The 13,945-nt window shown below is 38.7% G+C and overlaps 1 protein-coding gene across 1 annotated transcript; it reads right to left on the bottom strand.

Moving 5' to 3' along the window:
• Nucleotides 1-264: 264 nt before the first annotated feature.
• On the bottom strand, nucleotides 265-2,521 carry LOC108611977 (juvenile hormone esterase). The gene is made up of 4 exons (XM_018004838.2): nucleotides 1,398-2,521; nucleotides 1,124-1,337; nucleotides 602-1,055; nucleotides 265-542 (listed from the first exon to the last, which is right to left on the bottom strand). Exons 1-4 carry the CDS (start codon nucleotides 2,295-2,297, stop codon nucleotides 338-340), a joined length of 1,773 nt encoding a protein of 590 aa, XP_017860327.1. The 5' UTR covers nucleotides 2,298-2,521; the 3' UTR covers nucleotides 265-337.
• Nucleotides 2,522-13,945: the final 11,424 nt, after the last annotated feature.

Raw genomic sequence — 13,945 nt, 5'->3', positions numbered from 1 at the left:
ACGACACGTACCATTGCTATCGACTCGAACTGACTTAATATATGCACCCACACAGTGATGACACGCATACCTACGAAAAAACATAAACAACATTGAGGGAGACACCACATCAAATTGGAACTGAAAATTATGCCAATTGGTTTATCACTTGGCAACTGGAATACTGAAAAACAAAAAAAAAAAACAAGCAACATCTGAGGGGCAGACAATTGCACAGAATTAAACAGATAAAAAAATTACAACAAAACAAAACACACACAAGCATTTCGCATGCCAAATTGTATTTAGTATTTATGATACTGAAGTACAGTTGGGCGCAAAGGCAGCTGCAACCCTTTCAGATGTATTGACTGAGCCAGCGCTCCTTGGTCTGACGCCGCCAATTGAGGGGAAATAAACGCTTCCAGATCTCGTAGCGAGCCGCATTCAGACCCTCTCGCAAGATTAGCTCGTCGCCAATGTCCAGATAGTAGCGTTTCTTGAAGCTGAACGGGCGCCAGCGAATGTCGCGCAATTTCTCGTCGCTGGGCTTGTTGGGGTCGCTGCGAAAGGAAATCCATTTCAATCTTTATTTCGATTATCAAATCTCTCTCCTACGTACCCCTTGTAGGCAAAGGCAGCGAACATGCGCGTCATCAGGTCGACCATGCGATATTCATCGTCATCCTCCGTAAACATGCGACTGATCGAGGGCTCCACAAACAAATACATTAGATCGTCGTGATGGACGACGCCGTAGGGCGCCTCCTCGGGATAGTGGATGTGACTGCGTCCGCCCTGGTAGGCGAAGCGATACTGATACACCTTCGTGGCCCGAGCGGCCAGATGGACAAATCGGTGTATACCAAAGCCCGTCAGGGCATCCGAGTAGAGTGTGGCCAGCGCCTGCAGCGAGCTATTCGCCTCGAGCGGCAGATTACCAAAGTAATACTGATGCAACTCCTGGCTAATGTTCTTGGCGCGCGGACTGCTGGCATTGTAGAGGAAACAGATTGGAGCCAGGGCCTCAAAGTTGCCATTGAACGCGCTGAGCAGGGAAGGACTTTGCAAGATGGCTAAGGATAGATCAAATATAGAATTAGGGATCTCTTTCTCTCTTTCTCTTTTCACATTCCTCACTCACATATAGCTGGACCCACAAACTCATCCTTGGTCATGCCCGTTATGATGGGTATCTTCATAAAGTTGCCATTCTGATAGCTGCGCACGGGATCCTCAGTGAGAAAACGCTCCTGCCCAAGGTCGGGCTCCACCACGGGCTTCCACAGGATGAGCGGATTGTTGCGCCCGAAGTCAAACATGCGGGGCAGCGTGTTGGCATACTCCAAATAGTGTTTCTAGAGATGAGATCCTCTCTATAGTCGCCTAGCTCTAATCATTGTCTTACTCAAGCTCACCTCACGCAGACAGAGCATCATTTCCTTCAGGTCCCTCGTGCTGCATTGCAGCAGTGCCGCTTGCTTCTTGGCTACGTCCATCTGATGCTCCGGCAACGACCACTGACCCGTTGCGGCGCCACTCATCACAATGGCTCGCTGGAACAGACCCTGCGACATGGGCGACACCATGTGCAGGGTGACGGCCATGGCGCCCGCCCCATAGCCGAGCACCGTGACCGAGTTGGGATCGCCGCCAAAGCGCGAGATGTGCAGCTTTACCCAGCGCAGCAGCTGCACCTGATCCTTGAGGCCCATGTTGCCGGGTGCCTCCTGTGTGCCCGTGGCCAGGAAGCCCAGTGTGCCCAGCCGATAGTTGAATGTAACCAGCACCAGATTGCGATCCATGAAATACTGCGGACCCGCAAAGTTCTTGCTCTGGCCGGACAGCGAGTAGAAGCCACCGGGATGAATGAAGACAATGACGGGCTTCTTGGGATTCGGCTCGGATTCACTGGGCAGCTGGCGTGTGTAGATGTTCAGCCTGAGGCAATCCTCGCTCACATCCTCGCTGACCAGTCCCGGCTGCGGGCACTTGGGTCCATCGAAGGTGGCATCAAAGATATCAAACCATTGCTCAATCGGCTCCGGCGGCCTGAAGCGCAAGTTGTCGACGGGCGCCTTGGCATACGGGATGCCCCGAAAGGCATAGAAATTGCGACCCGCCTGCGAGGGCAATATGGTGCCACGAATTTTGCCCAAAGCCGTGGTGATGACCAGATCCGAGAGCTCCTTGTCGCTGCCGATGGGCACATCATCATCCTCATCCGCCAGGGCCTTGGCCACCTCGCTGCTGTTCTGCAAGACTGAAATGGAGCTGCCCAAGAGCAGCAGGAGCAGAAATCCAACTGACTGCAACATTTTCCGCGCAATCTGCAAACAAGACTGTGGAGGCTGGAGCCCAAGCTTCAGCCTTTTATAGCCCCCAACTCGACTCAGGATTGAGTCACATAAAGTTTGCAAATTGATGGGATTCTTTTATGCTGCTGAACGTGGGCGTTGGCTGTTGCTTCCTTGTTCTGTGAGCGGCTTCCCATGTCCAATTGGCGACGGGCCGTGTTAACCATAAATAACTAACGTGCTGTCCGGCCCGAGATGCACTTCCCACACACACACACACACACCCACCCAGTGCTGGTGGCACCTAGCCCAATCCCAATCCGATCTGCCGACCAGCCCACGCAACATTTTGATACGAATACTTCAGTTGGGCATTGTCTATTAATTTCTTATTGCTCCAATTTTTCCCACGTGAACTTGTTTGCGTGCTAGCGACTTATTAGATTAACAGCGCATTTAAACACCCTCCCTCGGGCTTAACCCCGGTGACCTACCCAACAAAAAAGTAGACGAAGAGAAAAACCCAAACACAAAGCGAAATTCACAGCCGAAAGTGATCCCTAAATGCTTGCTAATAGCGTTTAATGGTGAGCATTAAAGGTGAGCACAAGTCATAAAGTTCTCCAGCACAAGACGATGATGACACACCCCATTGTGCCCGGTCTCTCGGTAGAGACCGCAGAGCCAGAGCCAGAGCCAGATCCAGCCGAGAGACCAAAGTCGTTGAAGTGCGTTAAGTGTTCCTTTGTGCTCCTCTTCCGTTTGTTCTTCCTTATTTGTTTTCCTTTTCCTTTGCATTTGCGTTTGCCTGTTTTATTCCCAACCTCTCCGTTTGCTCTGTGCGCCGTGCTCAAAGGACGCACATAAATTGTCTGTTGGTGGAAGGCAGACAAAAAGCGTGCTAATTGGATTTATATTGGGCATTATGAAAGGAACTTGGTAGCGACTGCTGCTGCTGCTGCTGCTTGCCCTACTTTAAAGTGTGAAAACCTATTGGTTGGGTAGCTCTTGAGATCTGCAATTATATTTTCCCATAAATGAAGTAAAGGAATAGAAAAGAATATATGAGGGAGTTACTGGGAATCAAGTGCTGAGATATGCCTGAATATTTTTTTGAAACTCAGAATTATACAGTTTAAAAAAAAAATAATTGATTAAAAAAATATATTAAGGTGATATTTAATAAATTGTACATTTTTTGAATAAATAAATTAAAATATATGTTTTATAATATATAATTAAATAGAAAATTTACAATAGATAGCCAAATTGATATTTCCGGTCTTAAAATAATTTTATGAACGGAATGACATAAACGAATTTTTAATATATTTTAATTTTAATGTTAGTATAAAAATAAAAAAATAAAAATATACATGTTATTTTTTATTATTATTTTCTTTTATTTAAAAATATAAAATATGCTAGAAATGTATTTATTTCAGCTTTTTGTTGCGCCTATGATATTGCTTATGGCGTATATAGCATCCATGGGGGGAACTTTTTGATTCACTTCAATTTCAACAATGGGGTCTATTAATTTATTTTATTTTATAAAATATATTCTTCTTAAATGCAATAACTTAAATTCGTTCTTACCCTCGAGGAATTAAGCGACAATCAAAATTTTAAATATTTACTAGTATAGTAAGCCCGAGATCTTAACTAAATTAAATTGGAGGAAAATCGGAAGAAAATTATAACGAATATATTTAATATTTCGGCCAGGAAATATTTAGTTTTCATATTTTTTATATCCAACTGCTATGAATATAAAGCTCACATCAGACAAGATTCAGATCACAGCTAGCACATGGCCGTAGGTGCTTCTATAGGGTCCATATGTAATCCCAGCTCTGGAGAATAAATGACAGTCATTTGGACAGAATTCAACTCCTACACTGCTGAAGCTCTGGCAATAATTGATGATATGACCTCATTCTCAACCAGTTGCCACGCCCATGCGGCGATCTTCACGCCCTGACATGCTCCCTCCAGCAGTGCTAACCTAGGCCCATCACACAGAGCACACTTCATGGCAAGCTGTGCCGTTGTTAGACATTCTGTGGTCGTCTGCGCTGTAAGTATTACCTGGTAATTGTAACATCAGCTCCGGCTCGGGGCTCGGGGCTCGAGCTCGAGCTCGGCAGGTGACACAAATGCAGACGCCTCTCTGGTGCTGCAGTCAGACACTAATGACCAGACGACGTCTTGCCATGCGCCACAGGATGTGTCTGCAGTGTTGTCGTGAGGTGTGAAGAGTGGCCAAACCAGTGTCTGCTAGTATATACATACATATACATATATATATATGTATGTATGTATGTATGTACGTATGTGTTTGTTATTGCTTTACGACTCCTGCCGCGCCTTGAGAGCCGTTGCTCAAGTGTGCCCGCGGTGATTTTGTGAGTTTTTCCTATTAAAAAGTGTTTTGGTTTTAACTTTCAATTTCGATTTAATTAGCTGGCAAATGTTGACATATTGCCAGAAGCCAAAGGCGTTTGTGTGTGGTCGAGATCGCAAATAGATATACAGATATGCCTTTCACTAGAACCCGGGCACTAGTTACCATCTAATAGAGACTGGCCTTGGATATGGAATGTGCCAAGTGTTTGCCCAACTAAAAAAAAAAAAAAGAATAGAACACCAAATCCATTTTCCATTCGATTGTCAAAGCGCATAATTTATTAGCCATAATCATTAGATCGAGCGAGAGGCGTTTGTCTGTTTCAAAATTAGCATTGCATTCTATTTGCAATGCATTTCTAATGCTACCCCCAGCAGCTTAGGGGTTGGATTAGCAACCCCTCGCAAAAAAACAACGGTAAATGCACATTGACTAATGAAATGTTTGGCGATTGCGGCATTTTCGGCGGTTCGATTTCGAGTGCGCCTGGGCAAGAGGTCGTTCTGGGCCAAATGATTTTTAGTTATTTATGGCCCACAAAATCGTGACAATTGCCCCGAGTTTTTGCCATTTCCAAATTTCCACAAAAATATCAAATTTTGTTTAGCCATTTCCAATTCAGTTTATGCCAATTTGCATTTGATAGTACGCCCGCGAATTTGTTGTCACCGGAATGCCAGCTAATTAGTTGGATTTGTTTTCCAGGTTTTATGCTCTTCTGGAGCGTTCAGCGTGGCCCGTGCCCGACCGGGTCTGCCGCGGCACCTGGGCACGCGTCACACAAGAGATAAGTTTTATTTTATTTACTTTTTTTTGGTTTTTCGAAAATTTATGACAAAGCGCGCATTGCAAATTGGCATGCGGCGAGATATGAATAACTTTTGTGTACACACATATGGGTGAAAATAAAATGAACAGCATTGCATTTGCTAGGCTTTATATGAGTGCCCTTATGCATTGAGACTATTATAGATGCCTCCATGGAGACGAAAGTTAAATGCAAAATAAATAGAAAATCACTTGAATTATATAAGAATAAATAAATTAACTCTTAAATAAATGCAAAATTTTCACTGGAGATGGAAATGAAATTTGAATATAATTTTAATTCATATAACCATATTAAATATATATATATATATATTGGAATTTTTTATATATTAAAGATTCACTGTATCATATATAAATGAAAAGAATAGTCTAAATAATCTATAATATATTTCATATATAAAAAAATATAAATAATATAATATACATAATATCAATAATACATAATACAATTTTAGTCCTTAACGGCTTTAAAGTTTCTTGTTAAAATGAAACCAAAATTTTGGTTATTTGGTTTTATATATACAAAAAAATAATATTAAATATTTACTCAAAATTTAAATACAAACTTTCAGCAATATTCGTTACTTCAATCTTTGCTACTATAACGTCATGAAGACAATAATATCATTTTTAATGCAGTATATATTTAACTAATTATTTTTCCACTATCTATATCTATATATTAACTATTGTATTATATTTGGTATTCAAATATATATCTATATATTATATATTGTAATAATATGTTTTTAAAATTTTTACAAATCTAATCATCATCCATCATTTAATCAAAATTAAGAAAATGTTTTTAGATAAAGTCTGAGCGTTAGAAAAATCTATTGACTTCAAATATTCCTCACATTATAAACTGGAATTATATTATACAAGTTTTAGAGTTTTAATGTTTTTCTATATTTTTCACAGTATTTTTAGCCCACTAAAGTCTCTTCACATGCGCATCAGCAGCTGCTTCTCTCTCAACTCTGTTGGCAATCCCATGAGCATATGCAAAAATGAGTGTATAAATCGGAAATGGATGCTCACACTCTATAAGTAGAATCCACCCCGATCGAGTAAACAGGCGCGACCCAGACAACAATTGGCGAACGGTAAAAACTGTCAAAGGCAATTATCGCACTCTTTGTTCGCCTAGGCACAACAAACTGACAGACAGACAATCAGACGAGCGAACGAACGGACGGATGGATGGACGGACTGCCACAGTGATTGATCATTTGATGAGGTCTTTGATTCGCAGTTATCTCTGATAATGGTCTGGGGCTTACAGCTCGTACATCAATTTCAATTTCGAGTGGGCTGAGCGTGCGAGCGAGCCTCTAAATGAACGTGGGAGTTTCTAGTTTGCACCTTTCAATAAAACTGGCTTGGGCTCGTGATCGGACTGGGGCCAGACACCGAGCTCTGCTTACCTTTGCCATGCGAAGCACGTGCCGTCGACTCGAGGCGCTGCCTAGCATGTAAATCTGTATATGCCACTTGCAACTGCAACAGCAGCAGCCGCCTGCATAACCAACGTCGCGTTGCAGCAGCAGCAGCAGCAGCAGCAGCTGGAGCTGCAACTACAACTACAACTGCAACTGCAACTGTGGCTGCGGCTGCGGCTGGCGGCTTGCCGCAGTCTTTGCCACTTCCTTTTCGTGGTCTGTTTGAGAATTTAACCCGTGCCGTCTACGTGCTCATGGCATTCAGAGCTAAATTAATTGTTGTTGTTATTGTTATTGTTATTATTATTATTTAGTGGCTGCGTACCACCTGTTGTTGGGCAGCCAGACCTTCAGTGAGCACATTAATTGAATGTTAAAATGAAAACGCTGATCCCTTTGATTTTGCAGTCGCACTTTTCATTTCTATAATCGTCGCTGATGTGCAGATAACTTCTGATGACTGCCCGTCATATAATCATAATCGTCAACATAATCGTAATTAAGTTAAACGGGTATTCACATACATACATATGTATGTATATATATGAATGTACATATTTATTAACCGTTCAGTTTTGGCGTCTGCTTAAGCGTCTGTCGGACTGGCCGACTGCTCGGCTCGCTCCTTGTCGTAGGTCATGCGTGCGGCTGCAATGCCGACTCCGACGCCGACTGCGACTGCGACTGCGGCTGGCCGTCTGGATCGGTCGCACTTATGTGGCCTGGCCTGGCCTGGCGCTACGCTACTTCTGCTCACTTGATTGCCTATGCCAATGCGCAGACACATATGCGGGATGAAGTCAATAATTGTGTCCAGATTTCACATCTTGCTTAGTTGCGTTCGCCTGATTGGCCTGGCTAAGCGGCCAAGGAGTGAGGGCCAAGTGAGCGAGCTGCTCGACAGCTGCATGTGACAGATCAGCTTGATTTATGCAATTAATAAGTTAATGTACTATGATGTTTTTACAAAACTAAAAAAAAAAAAAAAAAAAATGTAGCTTTGTGCGTCTATATATATATTTAGCAATATTTAAATACTTAAGAATAAAAGCATAACTTTTATATTTTGTCAATCACAATGTTATTCATTAAAAATATTTATAGTACTAGCCAATTGAATATATTATATTATATTATTATTGTTATCTATCTAGAAAATATTAACTAATTTTTATTTTTTAGTTCTTACTTATTTATTATCATTATTATTATTTTAAATTAATTAATTAATATTAATTAATGTATTTATTAATTAATTATTTTGTATTGAATATATATTAAAAATAATCGATAAGCCTTTATTGGGTATTAAGTTTTTTATTAGTTCTTACACCTTTATCATATTTATTATTATTTAATTAATTATTATTATTAATTATTATTATTTATTATTATTTAATTAATTTTATATTAAACAATAATTAATAAGCCTTCATTGAGTATTTAAAAATAATTAAATTTAATTAAGTTTTTTTTATATTGTATTCCAAAAATGAAACTAATATGTTCTGTATTTCTTATCGGCATATATTTCCATATTTTCAATAAATTATATGATATCAACTATAATTACTAAACTTGCTTAAGTCTCTTATAGATTTAAAATTTGAATATTCCAATCAATAAGAATATTTATCACAAATTTAATTTCAATGTCGCAGTCGTCGCAGAGCGATTTCAATTAAATGTGAACTCGGAGCCAAACTGGATTAAGAGCCAGCTCCAACCCATGCAAAAAGCCACCCAGTAGTCGAAATCGCTTTGTTATCTTATCGCGGTATCTCGGCTCGCTGGAGCACAGAGGCATTCGAATTGGATGAATGCATTTGCGAGATAAGCCAACTGAATGAGCAAAGGCCCAAGAGACAAGGTCAAGGGCAGGGTCTGCCCTGCCACAAATATGTGTATGTATGTTGATGTATATGTATATGCACATGTAAAATATGTAAATGCAGCCGAGGTTAAGCAAAAATAAAACATTAAAACTGGCAAAAACCGAACAAATTGAGCTGACAGTTCACAGGACTTGCAACAGAGCCCTCGGGCGTATAACTGCATATGAAAAGTTTTGGGGCTTTGAGGAAGGGAGAGAGAAAGAGAGGGAGTACTCCATCGTAATGATCGTGTAGAGCTGCTGGCTAGCCGGTGTTTAGGGCCGAGTTCCTTGACATGCTGGACCAATGCGCCGATGCCAATATGCGCAGAGATGCGATAATCAAACGTTTCGAGCCCCAAAACACATTAGTGTCAAATGGCTTTTGCCTGCGGGGCTGCTCTGCTCATTGTTTAAACAGGCGACAGAGGACGCGTGTTGCTGCTGCTGGGCCCCGGCATGTCCATTAAAATCATTATGCCGCAAATGTGGCAAATTTTCAACAGTTCATTTAACTGATTAAAGTGCAACAGCGACGCTTCAAGACTCCTGTACTTCTGCCCAATTTGCCATTGGTTGTAGAATTGGGCCCAAAACAGTTGCTCCAGCAGCAGAAGCTCTTTAGGCTTATGTGAGAAAATTACATCACACGAACTCTATAATTTTGGCACCTTCTGCTCTTTTTGCTTGGCCCGTGAACGAAGAAGTCATAAAATTAAATTTATGAGTCATAATTTTTATAATCAAAAAGCCTTTTAGGTGAAAGAGAGAATGATAGGAAGAGAGATGGAGAGAGAGAGGGAGGGAGAGCAGCATCGCGCCTTTTGTAATTGACTTCTAATCGATCTCATTTATAAGGTCACAATCCACTGACTCTTGAACTTCAAAAATCCATTAGCATTTACCTTAAGCACATTTGTCAAAAGGCCTCTCAAAAAATCCAAACTTGTTGTGGGTGATTCGAGTGTGCGTGTGTGTGTAAAATATTAATCAGTCAATAGGCAAAATGTTAATCCGCATTTAAAATACCTTCTTGATGTTGCTGTTGTTGTTTCCCTTGATCTATTAGTGGACCGCCCAGCGAGTCGACCAATTAATTGCGTAAATGGAAAAATTGCCTTTGGTCTGTCTTTGTCTTTGCTGGGTGCCACAAGTCACACTTTGGTTGATTTTGTTGTAGATTGTCTATGATTTTTGCTTTGACTGAGATACACTTTTACAAAATTTAGGGTAATAGAAAACAAGATTGTTTTAAGGCAGGGATTGACTTAGCATCAGTTAAGGTTATTTATTTTACAAATTGATGTTTTGGAAATTATTTTTAAATTTTAGAGGCAGTAGAGTCTGGAGATTTAGTTCAGTTTTCATTACTATGTATATGCTACATTAAAGCTGATTAACTTTTGCTTAGTTTGGGCTCATATTCCGAAAAGTAAAATATATGTATTTATTTATAAAAAATATTTATTATATAAACAATGAAAATTTAAATAATTATTTTAGACTTTTTCTATTATTCCATAGTTAACCAAAGCTAAAACAATTTGAATATACATATATTTCCTACGAGTAAACGTTGCTTCTTTAATATAAGTATATAAACAAGCTTACGTTTTCTAAATTGAAAAAAAAAAAAAATAATAATAATAATAATAATAATAATTTTCTGTTTCATTTATTTAGTTTTTAGTTTTATTTATTTTTTACATAACCAATTTTTAAAATTTATTATGCATATTTTAGTATATTTTATTTTGCAATAACTTTAAAATGATTAATTTTTATTTTTTTATTTATTTATAACTTTTTTTTTTTGGTTCTGAATTATACTTTTTAATTTTTTTATAAATATTATTTATTTGTAATTTTAAAACTGATTTTTATAAAAATATTTTTTTATATTCATAAATTTATATTCATAAATTTTTTCCCTTATGTGAATTTTCTTAATTTTTTAATGTTATATTACATTAATTTTTTTAAGCTTGTGAAATTCCAATTTCTCTCAGTGCATAGCTGAGCTAATTAATTAATAATTTTTGTGCTTGAAAGCGTCTGAAACACATTTGAAACTATACCAATTTTTATTTATTTTAACGGCGCAATGATTAATTAGATGCGCCAAAAAAAATCGGAATATTTTTGTTAATTTTTTGTTTATATTCTGTTTAATAAATGTATTTTTTGTTTATTGTTTTTCTTCTTCTTCTGTTGTTGTTGTGACTCAGTGACAGGCCCTTTTAGTCTTTTTTTTTTTTTTTTTTTTTGGTCGCTGTAACAGCTTGAGCTTTTGGAGCTGAAGAGCACGCGCTCATTAGAGCGCACAGCCAGGCCAAACACTGTTGGAGACTATGTTGGAGCTGGAGCTGGAATCGGAGTTGGAGTTACGTGTGTATGGACCACACCGAGTGTATCTACATTAAACAAGGCACGATTATGATAATGTTGAGCAATTAATTGCGAAAAGCCAAAGACCTGAGCGCAGCTGCAACAAACTAAACATTCACGAGCTGTAAACTAATGTGCGTACGAGTGTGTAGTGTGTGTGTGTGTGTTTTTACTATTTTTGTTGCGTTGAAATATGTTTTTGTCACCCGTATAATTTGGCGACTCGAGCGTTAAAGCGACAACATCGTCGGCAAGAGTCGAACAGACCAAGAGCTAAGAGCCAAGAGAAGTAGAAGCCATTGCCGCACATCTTGAGGCCCAATCCCGTATAATCAGCCCAGGTGAGTGCGTACTGCCCTTTTAATTATGGGTCACAGTCAATGAGCAGCAGCAGCAGCAGCAACAGCAGCAGCCGCATTTCTTTGCATTTCCTGTCAACGGCAGCTCAATTTTCACTTTAACGCCTGTTTGCTCATGAGCTAATGGCAAGTGGTTTCGCCCTCGGGCATTGTCTAAGGGCGTCGTTTAAATTTAACTGGCTGTTGGTTAATTGTTAGCCAACCAACTGGACGCATAAATTTGTTTTATTACTCTTTTGTTTAGTTGTTTTTATTTGTAACTCTTGGCCTAAATGGCGATGCGGGCCGATCAGGTGAAAACACAAGAGAGAGAGACAACTCCACAGCCACTCCAGCTCCACCCCGACTACATCTCATCTGCCTTGGCTACTGCTCGTTCTCATTACCAAAAACCGTTCACAATTTCCGTTCTCATTGCTTTGCTAACCATGTTATTATATTCATTTGTTTATGTTTTTTTCTTCTTTCTTTATTCATTTTCTTGTTTTCTTTTTCGGCCATTGGCAATTGGAATATTTAAGAAATTGTTGGGCGGACACAGAGTTAATGAATGGCGCTCATCGATTTAACGAATCGCCCAGTCGAAACTGCAAACCAGATTTGCATTCGAAAATGATTTAATTTATGCAGCTGACTTTTGAAATTGGTCAAGTCGATCTCAATGTGAAATGTGTTAAGTACTTTATTAAGACATTGAATATGAATTAATGCAACTGAGTGAAAGAGCGTAGTTAAATCTTAAATTAAATTTTTAGATTAATATTTATATTTACCTAATACGGATTCATGCAGAATATCAATTAATTAAATATTTAGCAAGTGCCCAATGACTTGAAATAATTAGTTAGTTGAATATATGGTAAATAATATATAAAGATAAAAATATAAAAAAAAAATTGATAAAAAATAAATATAAATAAAATATTTGAAATATTTAAGTATTTAACTATGTGGCAAGTATTTGGAAATCGTTTCTTATGATTTATAATAATAATGATGAAAACAATAGGTAAAATCGCTTACACCCTAAGAAAAAAGAAAAAAAAAAAAAAAACATGTACATATACATATGTATTTAATTTATTTTAATTTTTTTTATATTAATGTTAGAATAATATGGCATGTATGAATATACCGTAAGATAATAAATTATCAACATATATATATGCATATATTACATCAAATTAATTATTATTAATATTATGAAAAAAGCAATGAAACGAAGAAATTTTGTTTTTTTGCTTAGAGGATACAATGAAATACAATAAATATATATACAATTATTTCAAATACAAAGGCTTTAGTAAAGGAAGCGGCAAATATGCTAACAAATAAAAACAAACAAAGCTTAGAAAATTCTAGAATACCCAAACTACGCATGATTTTATAACAATACTTTTAAAGCTGAAACGAAATTTGCGTACATAAAGGAAAGATAGATAGCCATTTCATTGCTTTCCTTTTAGACGTCACACAATTCAAAACAAACAAGCACACACATATACATGTTTCATTTACTTTAAATCAAGTTCAATTCAATATTTCAAGTACTTCTGCTACAATTGATTGTGCAGCGCAAATTAATATTGAAGAGAAAGAGAGCGAGAGAGAGTTGGAGATTAAATAGTTTCCAAGCTCTTCAAGCTTGCCTCAAAAGCAAAACATAAAGCAATTGATAAGCTTGAATCATAAGTAAATAATTACATTTTCCATTATAATTATTATACAACAAGAGACAAGAGATACTTCAAAAGACTCTCAACTCCCTTCAAAACTCACACACACACTCGCACACGCACTTAAGCAGATAATGAGCAATGCCGGCTGTACACACGCTCGCCACACTTTACTGAGCTAGAGTGCCTTTGAGCGTTTGTATGTGTGTGTGTGTGTGTACGTGCGCGTCAGCAGCTGTTATCCGACCAATCAGCGACGACTGGAATGAGCATGGAATAGGCAGCGTGCGCAGACACACATATACACACACGAAGAGATACTCGTATCATTTGCAATGAGCATACGAACGCCGCGTCGACAGCTGCGACGGCTGCTGCTGCTGCTGCTGCTGTCGCTCTGTCTGCAGCTCGTGGAGTTTTTGGCTGTTGATTATGCGCCGACGTCGTCGTCGTCATCAACGTTTGTGGAGTTTTTTTTTTTTGCCAAATTTATGCGGGTGGGTCTGTTCATGGGTCCAATGGGTCTCTCAGCTGCTGCTGCTGTTGTTGTTGTTGTTGTAGTTTTGTAGGTGGAGCCAGGCATACTATAATATCGTTTGATTGTTGACAAAACTTTGCTGGCTGGGCTGGCAGCGTCGTTTTTGTCTTCAGAGCCCGAAGTTTATGCTCAATTTTATGTTTTGTTGC

This window comes from Drosophila arizonae, chromosome 3 (genome assembly GCF_054131065.1).
Source record: "Drosophila arizonae isolate 15081-1271.41 chromosome 3, UAZ_ARI_1.0, whole genome shotgun sequence".
NCBI classification, from domain to species: Eukaryota; Metazoa; Arthropoda; class Insecta; order Diptera; family Drosophilidae; genus Drosophila; species Drosophila arizonae.
The sequence above is the reverse complement of the archived record's forward strand: the minus strand, read 5'-3'. Positions and strand labels throughout refer to the sequence as shown.